The sequence below is a fragment of the Mus musculus genome, chromosome 10 (genome assembly GCF_000001635.26).
Source record: "Mus musculus strain C57BL/6J chromosome 10, GRCm38.p6 C57BL/6J".
Taxonomy (NCBI): domain Eukaryota; kingdom Metazoa; phylum Chordata; class Mammalia; order Rodentia; family Muridae; genus Mus; species Mus musculus.
Genome location: NC_000076.6, coordinates 112,083,344 through 112,108,209, shown reverse-complemented (window position 1 = coordinate 112,108,209; position 24,866 = coordinate 112,083,344). Strand labels below are relative to the sequence as shown.

Below are 24,866 nucleotides of genomic sequence, written 5' to 3'. Positions count from 1 at the left end.
GTTTGGGGGGGTAACTGCCATTTGTCTGACTGTAGAGCAAGCTTTTAATGTGATGCTGGTCATAGAAAAATGATTAGACTTTATAAGAACAGATTTGAGACCATTTTGTGTATTTTGCCAGGCTAACATTTTATTCAATGAATTAATCAATATTACTATTCATATGTCAACTTATTTTCCCCACAAATTCTACTGTACATACTGAGTAACGTGAAATCTACTTTATTATATAAATGTAGAAGCAGCTATATTGCTTACTTACAATGAGTGATTGTTTTTCATTTCTTGGACCTACTTGACAAATATTAGAGAAAGTCTGATGAATTACTGGCCGTGGAGTAGAAATTATACATTTATAAATCTTCTAACACAAGGGAATAGTATTGAGTAAACTATTTTACAAGTATACATAAAATATAAAAAAACATTTGATGTTTTGATATCACATGTAAAATACAACCACTACCGACAACTATAATAGTAATAATAAAAATGAGTTAATATTTATCAAATGGCTATTCTAAACTCAGAGTGGTCCTTAGTGTCTTATATGGACAATTTCATTTAACTTAATACTTCAGATACTTTTAAACTCATATAAAAAAAACTCTACACAGAGATAGAAATATGAATTATTTCTTGTTTTTATCAGATACCATAATAAAATTTTAAGGCATCTTTTTGCTGATGTTGCTGCTCCTATTATCCATTCTCTGTGTCTTTAAGAGCTTAATATTTTCTGTACAATGCAAGCCTTGCATTCACACTGTTTTTTTTCCAATGTAAATTTGTTAAATAATTATAGAAAAGGAATGAAAAATATAATTGAGGTTTGCATATTTTGTTTTTAAAGTTCAGCATTCTACCTTTTAACGTTTTGGGATTTTTTTTTCCTGTTGGGCTTTGGCTTCTATTGAGTTGTCTTCTTCCTGCATCTCTTCCTCTCCTTCCTCTGGGGTTATCTTCTTCCTATTGTTCATCTTCTTCCAGCATCTCTTCCTCTTCCTTTTCCTCTCCCTCTCCCTCTCCCTCTCCTCCCTCTCCCTCTCCCTCTCCCTCCTCCATCACTATTTCTACCTCAGTTTTCCCTTCCTCCTCTGCTGAAATTATCGTTGGAGTTTCCATTAAGATAACTGGAAACCTGGACTGAACTATCAGAACGACAATGACACATAGCAGCAAAGATGCCACTCTCAGGAAGAGGATAAATATGCACATTGGATTACACACGACTGGGCGGGGCTTTTCCCAAGGTGGGTACCAGAACTGGTAGTCTGTTAAAAAAAAAAAAAAAGGCAAATGAAGAAAGCTAGATTTCATGTAACACTGTTAATTTGTTTAGAAAATAAAAGATAGTAATACATACATGTAGCTTCATCACGAACTGTGTTACCTAGAAAGAAAGATAAAGACTATAAATACATATTTTTTCTACTTCTATAAAAATTTTTCCAATAGTAGTACCACCATTTCTTTATGTTTGCAAAATCTAAGGCAGCAGTTCTCAACCTGTGGGTTGTGACCTTTTGAAGTCACATATCAGATATCCTGCATATCAGATACATTACGATTCATAACAGCAGCAAAATTACAGTTATGAAGTAGCAATGAAATAAGTTTATGGCTTGGTGTCACCATAACATGAGAAATTGTATTAAAGGGTCAAAGCATTGGGAAGGCTGAGAACCATTGGTCTAAGGTTATCATGGTCTTTGATGTCTGCTCCAGCTAGTAGCCACACATAAATACACACTAAATAGAAGTCAGTCTGGTTGGCTAGAGAAACACAGAACTAAGCAGATATGGATTCTAGTGCTGTTGGTGTCTCAGAAGTACTCAGCTTTTGAGCCATCTCAGCTGAGAAACTTCTACGCTCTTGAGGTGCTTCCCACACTAACCATGTACAGCACTGCAGCTCTCCCATCTCTCTCCACAGTGCTACCCCAAAATTAACGTGGATTTACTCATTTCTCTTGTGATTCTTATATTTCATGGTGGTCCATTTTCATTTCTGAGACAGCCAGCTTAAGTCTACCACCTGGGCTTCATTGATTTTTAGTTATTTTTTTCCAATGTCCTAATTACATTTGAAAGGAGACAAACTCCTTCTCATCTGCTCAATTGGGTGGAGAGGGTCAATCATTTATTTTCCTTTTATTGAAAACATTCTTTTCTCACACAATGTGTAAAGGGCTGCAATATATGTGCCGCCACTAGATGGTGCTAAACCTCTTTGTGCGCAGCTGCGAGAGCACAGCCCACCAAAGTCACCAGTCCGTCTCCAGGGCTTTTGCCCAACCCCTGGGGGCTTTAACCTATCCCCAGGGTGCATGAGGATCATGGGTGTTGCTACCAGTCCTAGTTTAGACACGTCACCAAAAGTATTTAAGCCACACACTTTCTGAGCCTTCTTTGTCTACCTCACTATGTTTAAGAAGTAAAGTTAACCGTGGAAGAATCTGGTGTGTCCTGTGTTTATTTCCCGCAGGACGGGGATAAGCTCGGGATAACAATGCACCTGGTTTTCAGTTTTCCCTGTCTCTGCTCCTCCCAGTCCCTCCCACCTGAACCCCTTCCTAACCAATCATTCTTGACTTCCACTTGAGGACACAGGGTTGATGGGGGCTTTGTCTGGCATTGATATTATCTCTAAGGTGTTATGTAGAATTTATCATTGAGGGTCCTTGGATATGAACTGAACTCTGCTGTACCTTTGATGTATTTTAACATCTTGTTACTGGTCCTTTATATTTTACGTGGCGACTCCTATATTAGAACGTGTTTTTAAAAAAGAATTCTTGACTATGTGGTGTGTAGGTTCTCTTCCTGATGCATGTGTATTTATTGGTCCTTAAGTAGAAGCAAGAATGTCACAAGGCATGCTTTCTTGGCACATTTCTCCACTTGTTACCAGGAGTTTTCTTTATTACATTCTTGTTTTATATTTGTATTTTATTAACTATTTAAACAAATTTTGACTTGTTTATAAATATACTATCTGCTTTTGTAGGAAAGATTTTAGTTATTGTGTGTGTGTGTTTATATGTGATACTTGTGTATGCACGCATGCAGATGCCTGTGGAGGCTGGAAGGTATTCTATCTCATGAGCTACCTGACCACTGAGCTCTCCAGCCTGTACAGGGTTTCTGTTTAACAGTTCTAGCTGTACTTGAACTCACTTTGAAGCCCAGGCTGGACTCAAATTCACAGAGATCCACCTGTCTCTGCCCTTTGAGTGCTGGAACTAAAAGTGTGTATCACATCTTGGTTAATTATGTCATGTATTATTATTTTATTTATTTACATTCTCAATGTTGTTCCCCTTCCTAGTTCCCTCCCCATGAGTTCTTCACCCCATCTTCCCTCCCCTTTGCTTCTGAGAGGGTGCTCCCCAACTCATCCAGACACCTGCTAGCATCCCCCCCTTTCCTGGGGCATCAAGTTTCTACAGGATTAAGTGCTTCCTTCCCCACTGAGGCCAGACAAGGTGTCCTCTGCTCCATATGTAGTAGGGGCCACAGACCAACCCACATGTGCTCTGTGGTTGGTGGCATGGCCTCTGTGAGCTCTGAGGGGGTCTGGATTAGTTGTCCCATGGTTGCCTGTTAAGGATCTGCATCTGTCTCAGTCAGTTGCTGGTAAAGCCACTCGACGGACAGCCATGCTAGGCTCTTGTATGCAGGCACAACATGGTGTCAGTAATAGTGTCAGGGTTTGGTGCCTGCACATGGGATGGATCTCATATTGGGCCAGTATCTTGATTGCCTTTTCTTCAGTCGCTGCTCCAATTTTGTTCCCGAATTTCCTTTAAACAGGAACAATTCTGGGTCAAGAATTTGGAAGATGAGTGGGTGACCCCATGCCTAAGCTGGGGGCCATGTCTATCTACTGGAGGTAGTCTCTTTATGTTCCATCTCCCCATTATTGGTCATTTTGGCTAAAGTCATTCTCACTGGGACCTGGGAACCTCTCACATCCCTAGTGTCTGGAAATTCCTAGAGGTTTCCCCTGTCCCCTATCCCCCACTACTACCTTTTTTTATGCATTCTCCTGACCCTCTGGGCTTCTCTCTCCTGTCTCCCTCCCATACCTGATCCTGCCTCACTTTTCCCCTCCCCCTTCCCTTCTCTCACCCAGGTTCCCTCCCTTCCTCTGCCTTTGGTGATTATTTTGTTCCCCCTTCTAAATGGGATTGAAGTATCCACACTTGGGCCTTCCTTCTTATTAAGCTTCATATGGTCTGTGAGGTGTATCATGGGTATTTTTTTTAATTTTATTTTCAAAAGCTTCCAGGAGATGTTAATTGGCTAAGACCTCACCTTGAGGCCTTAAATCGACTTAAACCTTTGTTAGGTGCTATCTAGTGAGATTCAAAATTACTGGTGAGAAAAAAAAAGGTTTCACAGAAAGCAGAGGAAACTTCTGTGATCAATTGTTATTGATTATAATCAATGGTAAATAAATATTGCCTGCTCATTCTATTTATGTGTCCACAACAAATTTTTGGCAGGAGAAACACTGTGTAAAAATCATCCTTCTTCACTTCAAAGTAAAATTTTAACACCCTATAAAGCCACTGTGGTGCTAATAAGAGTTGTAAGATAAATTCATATAATTTGAAAAACTATAACAAAAATTGTGTCTTAAGAACCTGACAAAGTGTCTGTTCCTTGTTCCAAACTGCCATTAATTTGGTTATTGCAGAATATTAATATTTGATCTATTGCATACCATCATATTAAATAAAATTGATAATCATTATCCTAAGATAAGTTAAAAAATTGTTTTTATGCATGCTTCTATATCTTCTATAAATTCATGCATGAATGCATCCCATTTACTGTGTTTAAAAAACAGCCCTTCTATGGGAGAAAAGTATATGTGAATTGGATCACACACTTATTCTTTTGAGTATTCTCCTGCTTCAGCACAGATAATTAAATTGTGTGCTGTAGATGGTGTTTTAAAATGTTGAAAAAATCAAACTTTAAGTTGTATATTAATAGTCAATATTATATCTCAGAGCTTACAATTGCTTAAAATTGTTCATCCCTCAGATGCTATTAAATCTCAAGCTTGCAATTGCTTATGCAACTTATAAGAAAAAATATTGTTCCTTTAAGAAGACTGTTTTTGGTCAGTTAAGAAATTGTCCTGGGTTGCCTGGAAAAGACCCCCAAGGATTTGCTTTTGTGTTATAGAGGTTCACATAGAGCTTTAACTGATAAAGATTACAGATAGCTCCTGAAAGGATACAAACTCAGGATCCTTATAATTATTTGGGTTTTAGACTTACTGATTAAGCTGTTTTTCCCTAGAAGATAGTTATTCGCAGAGACAACTTAAGGACGTTCTCTTATTTCTGATTAATAAATAAATAAATTATACACATGTGACTATAATAACTTTTCAAGCATTCTAGTTACAACCACTCTTCAAGAGAAACAATTGGAAATGTAATTAGTCACTGCCCATGTTATATTAAAACTGACTATAACAGTCAAGTATTTGAGATGTTTTGTCAACAATTTAATAATTCTAAAAGACAAGGTATTGTGGAACTTTAAAAACTCTATCTTCTTAAAAACAAAAAAGGGGAGAAATTATACCCCCGTGCACATTATTTAAATCATACTTTTATTTTTAAGAATTTTGAAATTTGGATGTCAAAGAACTTAATAAATGCCTCATAGTATCCTAAAACTAGACATAATTATGTCTAGGAGAGATGAAAAGTATCCACTTATTGACACATGGCATGAGCCTGAACGGAAAGTTAATATGGGGAAAAGGGGGCGATGTTTCTGTTTTTTCCACAGAATGCTACAGAAGCATGCTAGCTTCCAGAATGATTCGTGTGACAGACTGACCTGTGAGTTCATGAGTGCCCTGGCAGTGATGACAAGAAAACTGTGTTGAGTGCACAGAGAAAGAGGAATCAGGGAGAGCAGCCACTTGCAAACAAGATGAAGAAACTTCCTATCTCTGCCATGGGCAAGGAGAGCCAACCTGGTGTCAATTTGAGGACAACTATAAATGATGACCCATGAGGCTGAGGGACTGCTACAGTGTATTTAACAAGATTTCATCAGAGACACTGTTTTTGGCCATTCAGGCCAACTCCCCTATAGCTGTGAAAGCTTTTGTACCTTACCTATATGCTATATTGTTAGATAATTTCAAGAGTTAAGATCACCAATCTTGACAAGTCTTTTCATATTCATTGTAATTGTTGTCAATTAACTAATTGTGTAGATCCTAATTTAGATAAGGAATCTGCTGTTATGATTTTGTTAAAGAGACCTGCGTATGCTTTGCTGCCTGTTAGAGTTAGGCAATGATCTTTGGTTTAAAAATCCGGGAATGCAAACTTGGAAAAGGTCAAATGAGCAACTTTAGGATTTACTGCTTTAATTACAATTTTAACTTCAATATCTACCACAGCTTTAGATCAACAGCTGCATACTGCTCATTTTGTTAATGATATGCATAAGAATATCAGCAACTTATTGTAGATAAAAAATTGGATGCAAAGGTTACTGTCCTAGAAGTAATGGTCTCAACAATAAGGCAGGATATAACAAATATTAAGGCTACAAAGACAAATTTCAGATAATAGAAGAATGTTGTTTTTATTCTGATAAGACTGGCTTAGTTCAAGATAGCATAGACAAAGTTAAAACTAGTTTAGAAGAGAGAAAACGAAACAGAGAGAAACAAGAATATTGATATAAAAATTGGTTTTCTACTTCTCCTTGGCTCACTACCTTACTTCCCAGCCTTTTGGGACCTTTCGTGGGTATTTTACTGCTTTTGTCTTTTGGCCCTTGGGCCTTTAATAGATTAACCAGTTTTGTTAAGTCACAGATTGAAGCTGCTTTAAGCAAGCCGGTTGCAGTTCACTACCATCAACTGGATATCCAAGACTCAGACTAAGAAGATCTTCCTCCCACCGAGGCAGAAAGAGCCATTGGTCTCCAGTTTTCCACCCTTGCTGCTAATGCAGGGTCCCCTTGGTTCCTCAGGCTTTGGAGACAATAGGGACGAGGAAGGGTGACCTCCAGCTCCTAATATAGCCTAAGAGCCACAAATTGTGGTGTTATAATTGGGATAATTCTTGTAGAGGCCTTGCTGAATCTGAGGTTGACAATTCTCCTTTAGGAGCTGCACAGGACTCAGACCTGTGCATACTGGTTCATGATAATACGAATCCAGTATGGGCACCAGTGTGGGTATGAGGCTAAGCACTGCAGGGGAAGGTCCAATTTGACCATTTCTGAGTTCCCTGAGAGACACACCTGGTTTGGATGGAGGTTGGTATCTAGTTCCAGTTACAACCAAAGAATCTTTCTAAGGCTCTGCCTCCCCTCCCCAAAAGATACCAAGAGCCATGAGTGTGGGTCATGACAGCACCCATGGGAGGAATCCTGTCAATGCTCCCCCAGCCATGGTTAATGCCCACTCATCCAAGAATGAAAAGATCATTTGATCACCTCAGTTAAATGTGGCCTTATTAAATTTAATTCAGAAGGGAGAGATGTTGGAGACCGTACCATGAAAAAAAGCCTTTCACAGTCTCCCACCCTGACAAGCCAAATGGCCTTGTGCTAGGAACGGGTTGTCACTCCCTTCTCCCTGTTTCCTTCCTGGCACCTGAGGCTGTAAAAGCTGAATTATAGTCCCCTCTTCCTTATCTCTTCCTGACTCCCATGACATCCAAGGACATGAGTTATGTGCTGAGCCCAGCCTGATACCCAAGGCTGTTAAGGAGGATCCGAATTCCAGAGATAGGATACAGAGTGCCCGCTGCCTGAAGTCTGACTTCGGCCCTTATGTCCCCTGATGCCCACTTCTTTGTTCTTTGTTAATTCCCCCTCAACCCTTCCCTATTTCCCTCGATGTATGCTTTAGAAACCCGACGTTTCTGCCTAATAAACGGTGATCTTGATAGGAATGTTCTACTTGGTCTCCACTCCTCTTTTCTCTCCTATCCCATTATTTCCCAGGTTTGCAGTCTCCCTCGCACCCAGGAATAACTGAGTTCAGCTGGACGGGACAAGAAACACAAAAAACTAACTGGATTTCTTATCAGAAACAATAGAGGCCAGAAGGAGGCATTTTTGAAGCAGTAAAATGAATAGACTCCTTCAGAATTCTGTCATCCAGCAGTTGAAATAATTTTTTTTTAGGAATGAAAAAGCAGAAATAGAGACGTCTCCAGCTGGAGGAACTTTAAGAGAATTGATTGCTAGCGGGTCCATAAGGAATTACTGAGATGACCTCCTCATTTAAGAAACGAATGATGCCAGAAGAAAGACAGAAGATGAGGAATGAAGAGCCAAGAAGATGCAGACGCAATAGATGAGCCGTGTAGATATAATATTCTCTGTACGTGGGCTATCAGCTCTTCAGTCATTTTAAGTATAGTTAAAAACTCTTCAGTGATGGTATTTTCAAGGTATTTGTGGATAATATAAGCCAACTGTGGGGTGGGAGGGAAAGTAAGGTTATCTTTATATCCTAACCGAAGGAGTCAACTACTGAATCTAAATAGAATGAAAGATTAACTATCCATGTAGTTATTACTGAAAAAGGTACTGAAAATTTTAATGCAGAGAAGTATCAGTCATTGTAGATGAGTTGAACAGAAATATTCTTTTTTTTTGTTTTGCACAAAAGTAAAATATACTCTGATTTTATTGTTCATGATGTTTACTGTTTATATTCCAGCTGCAGTTATAGTTTTGGGTTCTTATATTTGGAGGAAGTAGAAGAAAAATTAATCAGACACACTTTCAAATTTTTTTCTCTGAGTACTTTAGGGATTACCTCCCCAGGGACAGATGCCATCTAGGAAAGGCAAGCAAGTGAGTTTCCTGGAGATGGCCCACTGTTTTGCATGGCTGTGATGGGTGCACTCTGAAGAGGCACAGCCCAGAGACTTTATCACTGCTGATATGCCTTTCCTGACACAATTACATAGCCTAATGGTTCCTGGACATCAGCCCACTCTGTTGGGCAAATTTTCTGTTCAACATGAAGATGAACTTTCATGAATTAATGCTAGATGAATTAATTACTTTATGACATTCTTGATTTGATTCAAATAATTTTAGGAACAAAGTTTAAGGATACAATTTTAGTTGTTTTGCCAGAAAGATATAAGAAGTTAGAATCAAGAATAGAATGTGCCCCCTCCTCACAGGATAGTAAGTAAAAGCTGAATCATAAGAAATACAATGAGCTTCCATAAATTTCACTAAGAAGAGAAACAGACTTGGAATAGATTTGTAATCAAGGAAAAAGCATTCATTCTAGGTCAGGTCCAAGGATGGGGCTACAGGTGTGTGCCATGATAAAGCAAGGCCATGTGAAACAGTTGCTTTGAACTTATAATGAGCTTATAGAATGACACACTGCTTTGAACTTAATATCAACATTCTTCTGTAACTCTTTTGTGTAAAGTTTTATCTATGAAGTAATTTTATAAGAAAACCTTTTGTCTAAGAAGGTATACAAGCGCAGAAAGGAGAAATAAATTGTGGCTGTTGGGCCTCTTTCCCATCCACCAAATGTATATATGTATATACGTCTGTCTGTCTGTCTAAGTGTATATACATGTAAATGTTTAAAAAGTTTAGATTCTTGCTAGGCATTCTTGCCAGCCCCAGATAATTCTGTTTTGTTCTGTTAGTAGTACTGACTCTGTAAATCACCTAGTGCTGTCATGCCCGCCCCCACCCCCCACCCCCCACCCCCCGTTGGTTGCTATCTCCATGACCCCAATTGCTAACTCCCTTTACTGCCTGCCTCTGAGGTATCAAATCTGGTGTTTGACAAGCCAGGAGACTGAGAGCAATAAGAAAAGATTTCTTAAATGCATTACTTTGCTATTTTTATCTTTTTGTGGATACTTTGAAATAATTCGTTTCTTTAAGGAAGTGACTGTGAAGCTGACAACTATTCAAAAAGTTACCTGTGAAGTTCTTCCAGAGAATAACTCTTTCCTTAGTTTGGGATTCTTTTTTTCTTTTTTAAAGGGAGAGCAACAGGGCCAAGGAAAGCAGAGAAGGCACTGCAGTTTGGAACACGTGACACTGCTTTGATAGTATAGTGAGAGCATCTGAGTTGGAGTCAATATCAACAGCACAATAAAAGGAGTGTCAATCACTCCAGTTTCTCCCAGTCTTACATCTTACGGATTTATTTCGTCTTACTGCATAGGTAGTCTGTGCATTGGTCTCCAGGGCCACACCGAGAACAAAATTGCCCTGCTTGATAAGGCCTCCTTGTCAGGGTTCCTCTAGAAAAAAGCAGGAAGTAAGAAAAGAGTCAGGTTTTGTGTTACAGAATGTTATTTAAATTTATGTTAATGATGCTATTAATTTATGTTAATTAAACAATGTTCTCTGCATGCTTAACTTTTTTTTTTTTTAGATTTAATTTTCAAACATTGGCAGACTTTATTGTGGCAGGGGGGCAGGGATTCCCACCTGGGCCCCCGCCCATGTTTAATTAGTTTAAGGAGATGATTTAGTTAAGAAAATCATTTATTTTCTTTATCTAGGGGAAAGCAACCAGTAAACAATGAGGTTTATCTCTCCGCCATCCTTCCCTCCTTTCTGTTTTTCTTTCCTTCTTTTTTTCTCTTTCCCTTTCGTGGTTTAGTTCCAAGGTAGTCAAGTCTTTGCTTCTACTTAAGAAGTAGAATCAAGAGAGTTTCCTATTTGGAAATTATAGCCCTGTTACTAATAGTATTTTACAACTTATGACTTCCAAAGAGAGTATTTCAGAGATGCGGGCTACTGGGGTTGGGATAGTCACATGGCATAAGCACCAGGTGCTCATGTGGAAAGAAAACAGTCATGTGAGGAGGAAGGGGACAAACTCAAGCTTCTAGTGGGTCGCTCATCTGGCTCTGATGTTAATCCATCCTTGTAGGACTTGTATTAGCCCAAAGAACCACCTTGTGTTCAGTTCAAGGTACTTCATGTTATAAGGCAGATGGAAGCCTAAACCACTTCTTACTCCACAAGCTTGAGCTTTAAAACTTTTTTTTTGGGGGGGGGGGTTGTTTTGTTGTTGTTGTTTTTGTTTTTCGAGACAGGGTTTCTCTGTATAGCCCTGGCTGTCCTGGAACTCACTTTGTAGACCAAGCTGGCCTCGAACTCAGAAATCCGCCTGCCTCTGCCTCCTGAGTGCTGGGATTAAAGGCGTGCGCCACCACGCCAGGCTAAAACTTTTATTAGTGATATGAGAACATACCATTTTGAAAAATAACAGGAACCTGACAACAGTTCCTTTAGTTATTGTAACTGCTAAGCTTCCTTCCTATAGGTGATAGCCATTAAAGAGTTTGTAAGTAAAGCCAATTGAAGGTATGACTTACTTCATATGAAATTTAAAATATTTCATTATGAAGTCTTTTTTTAACGTATATTTAAAGCTTTCATGGTTAGTAAAGGCTTCAAAAACATATTACAAGTTAGGAAAACTTAAAGCTGAAGTATTCTCATTTTATTTTCATATCTCAGTTAATTTTTATTCCTTTAAGACCACTCACCCTGGTGCATAATTGCATATGAAAAGTGCTGCGTGTGTGAAACCTCCAGCCCTTGCACACGAAGTAACAGCACAACCAACTTTGTAGGAACTGTCCCACACAAGCTGAAATAAACATGTCACAGGAACTGTAAGGTTTATTTACAAGTACTTATGCTGTAAATACTATGTTCCATTCATACAGAAACTTTAAGTTCAAAGACTATCAAAAATTGTATTTAGACACTGTTGTGGATTCAGGGAGCATTTCCAGGACTGTATTAATGTAAATACTGTCATAGTATCTTCTTATGGGGAACCGCTGAAGATCACTGATCCAGGACAGGGCTATAAACCAGTGAAGTCATATCTGAGAAGGCAATTTGATGAGGCCTGATTAGATTGGAAAGTTTTAGGTCTTTGGCACGAAGAAGGAAAATTAGAGAGATGAGGAAGACCCTTGTAAACGTGGAAGCTTCTAGTGGAAGGGAGAAAATGGAACAACGGGGTCACAGACAGAACCAAGCAAGATTCAAATGTAATCATCATCAGGGAGCTGGGTCACAAAATGAAGTAAAGTAGAGCTTTTCATTAGATAAGACCAATAAGATCCAGCCACACACACACTCAGCGGAGGGGAGGGGAATGGAGTGGAGGGGGAGGGGAGGGGGAAGGGGAGGAGGACTGTGGGAAGGATGACTGGAAGGGGGGCAATGCATGCACAGGATGTAAAGTGAGTAAGTTAAAAAAATTAAATTTAAAAATAAAGATGAAGAAGAGATCTGCTACATATAGCCAAATTAATTAATTATTAATTAAAACAAAACCACCTTGTATTAGAGGGGTTTAAAAAAATAACAGAGTAATGAGAGGCATTCCAGAAATTCTCTTTGATATGAATATTAGTAAAATATCAAGTAATGAAAAAGTTCTTTTGGTTCATGACCTGTGGGGAAGGGAGCCATTTCTGTCTCCTACTCAATTCTTAACAAACTTTAGTTGTTTTAAATTTTCCATTCTTAAAGAAATAATAGTACTATGTTAAAGAATAGAGACAGAAATCTGGCCAGCTGGTGGTGGTACACACCTTTAATCTCAGCACAGAGGCAGACAGATCTCTGTGAGTTTGAGGCCAGCCTGGTCTGTAGAGTTCCAGGACAGGCAGGGATATACAGAGAAAGATACTCTGTTTCAAACAAACAAAGAAAAAAAGAAAACCGAAACAACAATATAAAGAACAAACAAACGAACAAAAATGCCTCCAAAACAACAATGACAAAATCTGAGGGTAGACCACTTGTCTAGTAATGTATGAGGCCTGGGACCAACTCCAACCACTGCAAAAATAAAAATAAGATAACAAAATATAGGAGTGGAAGCAAAGTCTAGCAGGTCCAATATTGGGAACAAGAATGTCTTGGTGGCTAGAATTACAGGGCAGAAAGCAACATCCAATCAGGAGGGGAGAAAGGTACAGTAAGGAGGCTCTCCTTCCTATCTGAAGGAAGGAAAAACTGATAAAAAACAAAACAAAACAACAACAACAACAAGAAAAAAAAAAACCCTGATCCTCTTTGAAGAATCCATTTGCTAGAAAGCAAAGAGCAGAGTAAAAAAAAAAACATGAAGAAATTTCAAATTATGTTTTACATGAAATACAATATAAAGTGACTGAGAAAATCATGTTATGTTTCCAATAAATTCAACTTCATTCCAGAAGTCTTTGATTTCTGACATAAATGGTCACGGAAGAAAGCTAATAGGGTTGTGTTGTTTTGAGACTGGGTGGGTAAAAAGGCAAGGCCCGCTGTTCTTGGTGGAGTTTGAGCTCTTTATAGTTCTGTGTGGAACACTAAAGGCAAGTATGGAAAATGAATGGTGGCTGGGAATTCCTAGAGGGTGAGGGGAGCCCTTAAGTTGTGGAAACAACACTGGAAGCCAGCCTGGAAGCCCCATTGTCTGTCTGCTGATCTGTGGGAAGTTGGGATGCAAGTCACTTTCTTTAAATGTCTTCCTTCCGTTCCTCTGTCAAGGGACCTCTGGGTTCTTTCCAGCTCCTGGCTATTATAAATGAGGCTGCTATGAACATACTGGAGCATGTGTGTTGGAGCATTTTCTGGGTATATAATATACCCAGGAGTGGTATAGCTGGGTCCTTAGGTAGTAATATGTCCAATTATCTGAGGAACCACCAAACTGACTTCCAGGGTGGTTGTACCAGCTTGCAATCCCACCAGCAATGGAGGAATGTCCCTCTTTCTCCACATACTTGCCAGCATCTGCTGTCACCTGAGCTTTTTAATCTTAGCCACTCTGACTGGTGTGAGGTGGAATCTCAGGATTGTTTTGATTTGCATTTCCCTGATGACTAAGGTTGTTGAACATTTCCTTAAGTGCTTCTTAGCCATTCAGTATTCCTCAGTTGAGAATAGCCCATTTTTTAATAGGGTTATTTGGTTCTCTGGAGTCTAACTTCTTGAGTTCTTTGTATATATTGGATATTAGCTCCCTATTGGAGGTAGGGTTGGTAAAAATCCTTTCCCAATCTGTTGATTGCTGTTTTTTCCTATTGACAGTGTCCTTTGCCTTACAGAAGCTTTGCAATTTTATGAGGTTCCATTTGTCAATTCTTGATCTTACAGAATAAGCTATTAGTGTTTTTCTGTTCACGAAAATTTCCCCTGTGCCCATGTGCTCAAGGCTCTTTCCCACTTTCTCTTCTATTAGTTTCAGCGTATCTGGTTTTATGTGGAGGTCCTTTCTACTTCCACTTGAGCTTTGTACAGGAAATACTAATGGATCAATTTGCATTCTTCTATAGGTCCTTCAACAGAGGAATGGATACAAAAAATGTGGTACATTTACACAATGAAGTACTACTCAGCTATTAAAAACAATGAATTCATGAAATTCTTAGGAAAATGGATGCAACAAGAAAATATCATGCTGAGTGAGGTAACCCAATCACAAAAATGCACACATGGTATACACTCAATGATAAGTGGATATTAGCCCAGGAGTTTGGAATACACAAGAAACATTCACAGACCACATGAAGCTCAAGAAGGAAGACCCAAGGTGTGGATACTTCGATCCTTGTTAGAAGGGGGAACAAAACATCCATGGAAAGAATTACAGAGACAAAGTGTGGAGCAGAAACTGAAGGAAAAGCCATCCAGAGACTGTCCCACCTGGGGATCCATCCTATATACAGTTACCAAACCCAGACACTATTGTGGATGCCAACAAGTGCTTGCTGACAGAAGCCTGATATAGCTGTCTCCGGAGAGGCTCTGCCAGTCCCTGACAAATACAGAGGTGGATGCTCACAGCCATTCATTGGACTGAGCACAGGCTCCCCAATGGAGAAACTACAGAAAGGACCCAATGAGCTGAAGGGGCTTGCAGCCCCATAGGAGAAACAACAATATGAACCAACCAGTACCCTCAGAGCTCCCAGGGACCAAACCACCAACCAAAGAGTACACATGGTGGGACTCATGGTTCTAGCTGCATATGTAGCAGAGGATGACCTTGTAGGACATCAATGAGAAGAGAGGCCCTTGGTCCTGCGAAGGCTCGATTCCCCAGTGTAGGGAAATGCCATGACAGGGAAGTGAGTGGGTAGGTTAGTGAGTAGGGGGAATGGAAATGGGATGGGGGTTTTCGGAGGGGAAATGAGGAAAGGGGATAACATTTGAAATGTAAATGAAGAAAATATCTAATAAAAAAAAAAGCCTTCCTTCCATCTATACTGTGCACTAGTTTCTGAACAATCTCCTTGGTCTTGAAGTGTGCAGACAATGGCTATTCTTATATGATTCCCATAATGGATAGAGTGGTGGGCTTTTAAAGACACAGACAGGATTAAAATTTTTATCATGTGGAGGGAACCATTTTCTCACTCGAGCTTGTAAATTTGAAACAAGAAAAGTAGGTGAAGCAGTTGAGAAGCCTACTGATTTAATCACAATGTACAAATCAGTTACCTGAATGTAATGAGAACAGTTCTGGTCCTCAACACAAGTGTCATTTAAGTAACTGTAGCTCTTCCTCTCCTCATGCCAACTTCTGATGGCAGTGGTTACAGTAAAGTCCTCTACAGGACCAACCCACATGTTTTCGCCAATTTCAGTAAATACTGGATGGGATTCATGGAGTTTGTCTAGATGAGTATTACGGCTATACATACATTTTTTCCCCCATGCTCTGGCAGTACGCGATAAAGCTACATCCCAAGTCTGAAAGGAAACACACGCAAAAGCAGAGAAACAAAATAATTAAAAATATGTCGCTTTAATGCTCTAATTTATTTTCTTGGCACTTACTCCCTTAGGGAGAATTAGACCAACTTTGTATTACTTATGTGGTTTTTTTTTTTCCTGGGCAGTATTTGTAGGAAAAATCAAACAAACCTGTGTTCTAATTATCAATAATAAGATGACTGCTTCCTAAAACAGAAGGTTGTTAGTATGTCTATAATCGAAATAGTCAAGTGAAAGATTAAACTAATTATTCTAATATCTTTCATATAACCTTTTCAGGATAATATAATAAGCTTACATACAGTTTGACCAGAATACACACTTTTCATGTTCTGTCTTTTGTGCCTAGTAAACTAAAATAACTAATAGCTATTTATTGAGCATTCATTATATATAAAATACTAGTTTCAGATATAAAAGTAGAAGTCAATATACAATTGTTCCTCATGTTGCTGTATTCCCAGCACTGAAGAGGTAGAGACCGGACAATTGTGAAGACCTGCTGCCTGCCACCCCAGCCGAGAAAACAGGACACTAGATCAGGGAGCAACCTGGTCCTAAAGAGAAGACATTGGACACTTTCCTCTGCCCTCTGTATGGACATGCACTTCTGGGCTCACTCACACACACACACACACACACACATACATACACACACACACACACACTACCCATATATGTGCACACAGACATACAGACACATAAGCATCACATATGACACACACACACACCTACACAACCATCACACATACAAGCACCATGCACTCACACAATGCACCTATACATGCACAAGCATCACACATACATCCATACACTCATACTCAGACACTCACACCCTCTAATATCTGTCCAGACCTTTTGACATCTAAATTCATTTATAACACATCAATAAATATATCCAAGTACACTCTAACTTATGACATGCATGAAATTCTTCTTCACATAAGCTTTCTGACAACTTTCTATATTCATTACATTCTTATCTTAAAATCTCCTTTCTCATCTGTAGTAATTAGTCTTTTTACTTTAAAACAAAATTATTATTTATCTATTGTGCAAAGCACAGTGAGTCTATAGGGTGAGAGTGACTTCCCCACACCATATATCCTTCTTGTTTTTTATACCTTTCATACAGTCTGTCTATTTACAAGTGTTCCTTACTTTACAGAGAGCTCAACTTGACAATCTTGGATGGATATCTAAAACTTAACCTGTCATAGTTTTAAGATAAAATTTCACAAAAAAAAAAAGATTTTGGAAATTATTTTTAGGAAGACATGTTAAACATTAAAAAAAAAAAAACACCCAGACATCCTTTCAAGTTATTTTCCTAGTAGCCACTCACAGTTATAGTATATGAATGTTAAGTATCAAAACAGTCACAAAACAAAATACCTTAAAAAATTAAAATATATATGCTTCACTTAATATGCATGAATGATATATAGCAGGAAATTACATTTATTGTATCTTTTCTTGTCTTTGTTCTAGGTTTGAATTAATCTTAATAGCCAAAATTATATAGTAAATGCAATAAACTTTTTGGACCTGTAAGCCTAAGTAGAAGAGGAATCTTGCTGTGTTATACTTAATGCTGATGCAGTAGACTAGGGACGGTACTACAACGTTACGACTATATATGGGAAAGACACTACTTTGCAGAGGGAGATGAAACCTGTCTTTATCTGGGCTTAACCTAAGAATACTTACATTTATACAAATGCAAGAGGCTGAGAACTATAGTGGCCGTTATACAGCATGCCTGATACAGTCTGATTTAACATCTGGATCAATTTCTGCATTTATAGGAGTTTTAGGAATATTTAATCTCCCTTTCCCGACCCAGGCTCTCGTGGACCAGTGACATCCAGAAATTAAGAGTCTTTTGAGACCCGGGAGGTCGTGAACCGGTGCTCTGCGGCTGTCATCATGCCACAAAATGAATATATTGAATTGCACCGCAAACGATATGGATATCGTTTGGACTACCATGAGAAAAAGAGAAAGAAAGAAGGTCGGGAGGCCCATGAACGTTCAAAGAAGGCAAAAAAAAAAAAAAAAAAAAAAAAAAGATTGGCCTGAAGGCTAAGCTCTACCATAAACAGCGCCATGCCCCATGCCGAGAAAATACAAATGAAAAAGACTATTAAGATGCATGAGAAGAGAAACACCAAGCAGAAAGATGATGAGAAGACTCCGCAGGGAGCAGTCCCCGCCTATCTGCTGGACAGGGAGGGGCAGTCAAGAGCAAAAGGACTTTCTAACATGATTAAGCATAAACGGAAAGAAAAGGCAGGGAAATGGGAGGTCCCTCTACCCAAAGTTCGTGCCCAAGGAGAAACAGAAGTATTGAAAGTTATTCGAACAGGAAAAAGGAAAAAGAAGGCATGGAAGAGAATGGTAACTAACGTCTGCTCTGTTGGTGATGGCTTTACAAGAAAACCACCGAAATATGAAAGGTTCATTAGGCCTATGGGTCTACGTTTCCAAAAAGCCCATGTCACACACCCTGAGCTGAAAGCTACCTTTTGCCTGCCTATTCTCGGTGTGAAAAAGAATCCCTCATCCCCATTATATACAACCCTGGGGGTGATCACCAAAGGCACAGTTATTGAAGTGAATGTGAGCGAGCTGGGCCTTGTGACACAAGGAGGCAAGGTGATTTGGGGAAAGAACGCCCAAGTTACCAACAATCCTGAGAACGACGGGAGCATGAATGCGGTCTTGCTGGTCTGACAGTCACTCATACACGTCATTCTACTCACTACTGAAGACCACACCCTGTCAGGAAACACTGTCCCTGGGGTCTTTCTGAACCACCGAGCAGCCTTACCCCACGTGCAGTCATCAAGCATTTACTAAGTTGTAAAGAAAAATAAAACTGCCCAGTTTGACAGTTGGTCTTTAGTTTGGGGCATAACAGTTTACATGTTAATAAAATTTAGTGACTGAGTAGCAAGGACACAGAAGCATACTAAAAACTATGTATGTAGCAATACAAGTCTGTCACTATTGAAAAGCCATCAGTATAGTTGAAAGTTCCTGTAAAGGTCAAGTATTTTCCATTGCGTTGCTATTAATCCTAAAATGTGGAACATTTTAAACACATGGCAGTGTTTAAATTCATAAACTACTACATTAAAAGTCTTACAGAAGGTAAATTAGATTTAAAAAGGAATATTTAATCTATGTAAGTGCTTATTTCGCTTTTAGCCAATTTTAAACAGGACTCCTTTCAAATTATTTGATAAATTTAGTTATCCCATCCTGAGGTAAGAAAGTATTACACATACATAATACATATACAGAAACAGAAACATGAGAGCAAATTTAGGAAGCTTATAAAAGAGTAAGTTTGAGGGTAATGCTCCTACCCTGGAGCCATAGATTATTAAACAGAGTCTTATGCCAGATACGGGGCACCACACTGGGTCGGTGATCCAACAACTGGGACCCCACCACACACACACATTACAGGCCATTGCTAGTTCTTTTCCTTACTCACCAGGCCTTGATGATAAGATCCTACTGCTGAACACATCACACTTTCATTCATCACACATGAATAAAGCTAGTGCTGGCCTAGAAGGCTCCTCCTTGAAGGCTAGCTTCTATAGTGCCTCAAGGTACACTGTAGGCTGCTGGTTAAGAGAAGTCATCAATGCTCTAACCTAGTTGTGAACCCTATAAACTACAATAATGTCCAGTAGGGCAAGATATGTCCTCTTGTATAATAATAGCATGAATGTTATGGGGGTAACCAACTCATTTCTGGTACTGTAAACTTGGCTATTCTAGATTGCTTTATATTGCTATGATAAAGACCATGTCCCAAACCAACCTAAGCAAAGAAAGGGCTGATTTCCTCTTACATCTTAAAGGCCACCATAAAGGGAAGTCAAGGGAGGGACTCAAGGCAGGAAAGAGCAAGAAGAACTGAATTGAGGCCATGGAAGACTGCTGCTTGCTGGCTTGATTCCCATGGCCTGCTCAGTTTGCTTTCTTATATGACTTGGTACCACCTGCACAGAGGAGACACACCCCATATCAGTCACTAATCAAGAAAATGCTCCAAACATATGGCTACAGGTCAATCTCATAGAGGCATTTTCTCAACTGAGGTTCACCTTCCTCAATGAGTCTAAATCTTGACAAATTTTCAGAAAGCTAACCAACACACTCCCCAAGAGCCAGTGGGAACGCCAGAAGCCTATTACTATTAGTTTGCTAGAACACACAATATCAAGCTGGCTTCTAAACTGTTAGCCTTATACCTAGAGACTTGGGCAACTCTTAACCTTCATCACTCCTATAAGGTGTGATTGGCTGTTAACACAGACTCATAGCTGGACAAAGCACAGGGCACAAAGCACTGTGGCTCGGTACTAAATACAACATCAGTATCATACCTACTCACTCCCAAGGCTCAGGAATATTGCTAAAGAGTGGACACAAAGATTCTAAGAGCCAGAGAGGGGAAGGAACGATTGCTGTGAATAATGTCTTCTGGACATGACAGGATCGTTGTAGTTATGAACTTATAGAAGCTAGGGTTGCTAGCACAAGACCTGCACAAGAGCGGTCCAGTCAACACTGCAGCATAGAGAAAGGAGAGATTCATGAGACTAACACGAGGAAACGGAAACACTAAGGGGCCTCAAATATCAGTACATTTCAGAATCATCTGTATGACTTCATGTTAAAATATAGGCTAGACTACTGGACTCCATGAATTTGGGATTCAGGAGGATCACGGAGGGCCTGAAAATTTTATTTCTTTTTTTTTTCTTTTTATTAAGTATTTTCCTCAATTACATTTCCAATGCTATCCCAAAAGTCCCCCATAACCCTCCCCCCCCCACCCTCCTACCCACCCACTCCCACTTTTTGGCCCTGGCATTCCCCTATACTGAAAACTTTTATTTCTAACAAGCTCACTGGCAGTTCCAATGCTGTGAGTTTAGGAACTATATTTTAGGAACGTGTTAGGTTAATGAATAGAAGAAATGGCAAAATCAATAGAGGAAACCAGTGCTGGGGCAGACAGGGAAAAGTCAGAAAGATCTCTGCGGCTTGCTGGCTGCCAGCACAGCATTATAAACAGAGCTCACTAAGAGTTGCTGTCTCAAAGGAGTAGCACTGAGAGCATTAGAGGAAGATGCTGGCTGACCTGCTCTGGTCTCTCTATACAATGAATGAAATACACAAACCTACACACCTGCACACATGTACACACATGCATATAACATATGAAGGTTGTCTTGGAGTCAGAAATCTGGGACTTATTATTTATTCCCTGAAAGAGAAAACCATTAAAGGACATATTTTAAGTGCAGGGAAACTTAGAAATGATTTGAGTAAAACAGGAGATCTTAAAATTAGCATACATAATTACATACATTTCTGTACATTCACAATGAACAATCTAAACAAAACTTAGGCAAATAATTCTACCATGATAACATTAAAAGATAATAACCTTATCCAAACTGCTTTTAAAACCGCAGAATGTTGTTGAAGAAAATCAAAGAAGACACTAATTAAAAGGCTGATGTCAATGGCCAGGGACTGGGAGACTTAATATTAAGATGCCTCACTACACAAAGTATTCTGTAAAGTAGTGTGACCCCCATCAAAAGCAATTCAGACCCTTAAGGGACATTGAATAGAATCATAATAATAATAAAGTCCTGAAAGAGTACAAACTCAAAAGCTTGGAAGCCTGAAAGAGCTTAGAAATAAATTCCCACACACCCAGGAAAGTGGTTTCTACACATACTGCCAAGACCATTAAATTGACAAACAACAATACTTTCTAACATTCCTTGGGGAAACTGCATATTCACACACAAAAGAATAAAATTAGACCTTTATCTTATACCATATAAAAATTAATCATAAATCGATCAAAGACCTAATTGTAAGACCTAAAATTATGATTTTTTTCCAGAATACATAGAAGATGAACTTCATAAATTGGATTTGGCTACTGTTTCTCTAATACAGTACCAAAGCATATGCAAGAAGGAAAAGGAGAAAATTTCATTGAAGTTTCTTAAAACTTTTTTAGAAATGTGTTTTTGACATGCATGTGTGTTTGCACATATATGGACCATCTGCATGACTGATGCTCAAAGAAGCCATAAGATGATGTTACAGGCCCTTGGAACATGAGTTACAGAAGTTTGTCAGGGCTGGGAACTGAAGCCAGGTCCTCTGCAAGAGCAGCAAGTGCTCTTAACTATTGAGCCATCTTTAGAACTTCAAGTTTAAGACTTCTACTATCAATAGACAAACAACCCACCCAATGAGAGAAGGCATCTGTAGATACTCTGGTCTTTCATACCTGCCTCTCCACTCTCCCACCTGCTCTGCCACCACTTCTTACAGTTCTAATCTTCCCTCTTACCTCCCTTCTCAAGCTCTCCTCTTTTCCTCTTTCCTGGTGAGGGGCAGAAAGGAAAGCACTGGAAAGAGGGAAAGGAAGAGGAAAAAAAAAAAGGAAAGTAATGACTGAGACAAAACTCACACCAACTTTAATTTAGAAAGAAAACAAGTAAATGCAGGGTAGAGATTTAAGCTAAACTTAAAGTCTATCCTTTTCAAATTTTAAATTATATGATGTGAACTCTGATGTTTTCTATTCTTCTTTTTTTATTGAAACATGCATTTCAGAGATCCCAAATAAAATCTCACAAAGTTTGTGCCAGAAACCACTGTGCTCATTCAATTTTAAGAGGAAGGATAATTCAGATTTGGTGGAAGAATAACAAGGAGAAGGAAATAAAAAATACTGGCTGGAAAAACATATCTTCGGTATATAGGACTATATGAGCATTATGGTCTGAAGCACCCCCATCCCCCAAGAATAGCTGTAGCCATTTTGTTCCATGCCTGCCTGCTATTTCATATTGTTGCTGTAACAGGCCTACCAGTCATTGACACAGAGAAGTGACTTGGCTCAGAGAAAGGGCATGCTGACCACATACCCTGTTTTGTTCTGTCTCTTCTGAACGTCCTGTATGAGGTTTTCTAATCTTAAGAAAACCCACAAAGCTTTATGCAGGACCCACTGAATCAAAGATAAATATTAACTGTTATGTCTAAAATATCTTGAGTCAGGGCTGACCTCTTGGCAGCACTTACTGCACCTGTGTACAAGCTCATTGAAGTTTTTCCTTTATAAGCAGACAGAAAAAGATATCCACTGTCATAGTTCAGATAATTCTAAGCTATATCCCTGTTTTGACCAGTACTAGGGTGTGCATTAAATAATTTTTGCATGAGATTATTGTTCGTATGGTTTGTGTGCCAATTCCTGAACCCCAACAGTGAGGAAATATTGACCATACAAGACAGAGAAAGTGAACAAGAAACAGATTGCCAATTGAAGGAGCATTTCAAAAAGTAGCATCAGGTTCTAAGCGACGGCTCTGCTGTTGAAGGCACCTGTCTACTTGAGTTATATCCCCAGAGTCCACAGGTCAGAAGAGAATTGACTCTGAAAGTTGTCCTCTGATATCTACATGCTTGTCATTGCTTGCACTTGTGCGTGTGTATGTGCCTGTGCATGTGTGCATACATACACAGTAAAAAAATAAAAATTTAAATATAATAGAATTTTATAAAATTAACATGAAAACAAAATCCCATTTCATAGTTAATTTACCAAATGATTGAAAATATCCAAGCTAGTGAAGACATAAAAAACATAACACTAACACGTTGCTGGTGTTCACTGAATGTGCCACTGTTGTTGACAATAGTAACTGCTGTATTTCCATTTTTTAAAAACGTTATATCTTTAAAGTCTTACTTCAGAACTTTTTGTGAAGGAACTAATCCTCAAGACAGAAAATACATATCTCTAGGGATGGAGGTCTCATGTAATTTGTAAGGTGAATTAGAATTGCTTACCAGACTAATAAGGAAAGGGTTTCTTACTTGCTAGATTTTTGCAATCATTTTTTAAATGGAAAACATGAAATCTCCAATTAATAGGCTAATTAATTGGAGTCACATGTCTTCCCAAAGCCAGATATATCTCAGGTCTCATTACTCTGACCAGGAATTAAGAGTCCTGTTGCCCTTGGCTTTAGAAATTATAGATTATATGAAATCTCCCAGACTTAACACCTTCTGATCCTGGTAATACCCAATTAGCTACATAACTAGTGAAAATTCAATGCAGGCATAAAACAAACAGAAATCTGGAAAACTGGAAGAAAAGGAAAAAACAAACAAAACGAGTTTTTTTGTTTTGTTTTTGGCAGAATAAGTGTGAAAACATTTACAGTGGAAAAAAATAAAATAGGATCTGATCTTATATTTGAATTATCCCAAGAGCCTCACTTTTTATTAATTCACATCCAAGGATCTTTGATAAGATTATATTGATTCTTAAAGTATGAAAATCAGTTGCATTAAAACACAATTTCTGAGGCAGGAGTTGGGGAGCACCCTCACAGAGGCTGAGGGAGGAGAGAGGGGATAGGAAGTTTGTGGAGGGGAGACTGGGAAGGGGGATAACATTTGAAATGTAAATAAATAAAGTAATCAATAAAAAAATGAAAAAAAAAAATCCCACACAATTTCTAAGTTGGTGTGCCTTAAAATTTTGCACTCCTGGGGAGTTCCCCAACTTTTCCCACAATTGGTTCTGGGCAAAACAATGGAACTGATCACGTATCAGAGAGGTAATGGCTACATTTAAAAAGATGTATTTTTAAACTCAAATGAGATTTTCTCTGAGCTTCCCCACGCTCTGGAAACGTGGCCTGAGAAACAGCTTTCTGGCCTCACCATGAAGCGCAGGTTCACCCCTGGGGGGAAGACCGTGCCTCGAAGCTCATTATGGAGACCCACATATTCATTGATAAAGTCTACATCCTCTTCAAGCGGAAGTTTGGCGTTCAAACCTGAGCCCACCAATAGAAGCCACAGTTCACACAGCTTCAGTACTCTTCTTAGCCGTACGTAATTCGACTGGGCACGCCATACTACAGACCAAGGCAGAGAGGCCTTCATGGTCACCGGCGGACAAGCCAGTGTGCGCAGGC

At 39.0% G+C, this 24,866-nt stretch overlaps 1 protein-coding gene and 1 pseudogene across 3 annotated transcripts; one reads left to right on the top strand and one right to left on the bottom strand.

Annotated features, from left to right (window-relative positions):
- Positions 1-111: 111 nt before the first annotated feature.
- On the bottom strand, positions 112-24,866 carry Glipr1l2 (GLI pathogenesis-related 1 like 2). Of its 3 annotated transcripts, XM_006513998.1 has the most exons (7): positions 24,610-24,866; positions 21,026-21,103; positions 15,532-15,783; positions 11,565-11,668; positions 10,194-10,304; positions 1,367-1,393; positions 1,237-1,274 (listed from the first exon to the last, which is right to left on the bottom strand). In XM_006513998.1, exons 1-5 carry the CDS (start codon positions 24,832-24,834, stop codon positions 10,205-10,207), a joined length of 759 nt encoding a protein of 252 aa, XP_006514061.1. In that variant the 5' UTR covers positions 24,835-24,866; the 3' UTR covers positions 1,237-1,274; positions 1,367-1,393; positions 10,194-10,204. The 3 variants fall into 3 exon arrangements, with proteins under 3 accessions (NP_001334086.1, NP_080499.1, XP_006514061.1); NM_001347157.1 differs by lacking the exon at positions 21,026-21,103 and having other exon boundaries at positions 112-1,274; positions 24,610-24,856; NM_026223.2 differs by lacking the exon at positions 21,026-21,103 and having other exon boundaries at positions 112-1,274; positions 10,219-10,304; positions 24,610-24,856.
- Positions 17,737-18,540, top strand: Gm6808 (predicted gene 6808; annotated as a pseudogene).

What these genes read in the sequence shown, in the direction of transcription:
- Glipr1l2 (NM_026223.2), bottom strand. Translation starts at nt 24,834, where the DNA reads ATGAAGGCCTCTCTGCCTTGGTCTGTAGTATGGCGTGCCCAGTCGAAT. An exon ending in GGGTGAACCTGCGCTTCATG is followed by an intron (nt 15,784 to 24,609) that starts GTGAGGCCAGAA and finishes GTTTCCTTTCAG; the next exon opens with ACTTGGGATGTAGCTTTATC. An exon ending in AGTTCGTGATGAAGCTACAT is followed by an intron (nt 1,275 to 1,366) that starts GTATGTATTACT and finishes TTTTTTTAACAG; the next exon opens with ACTACCAGTTCTGGTACCCA.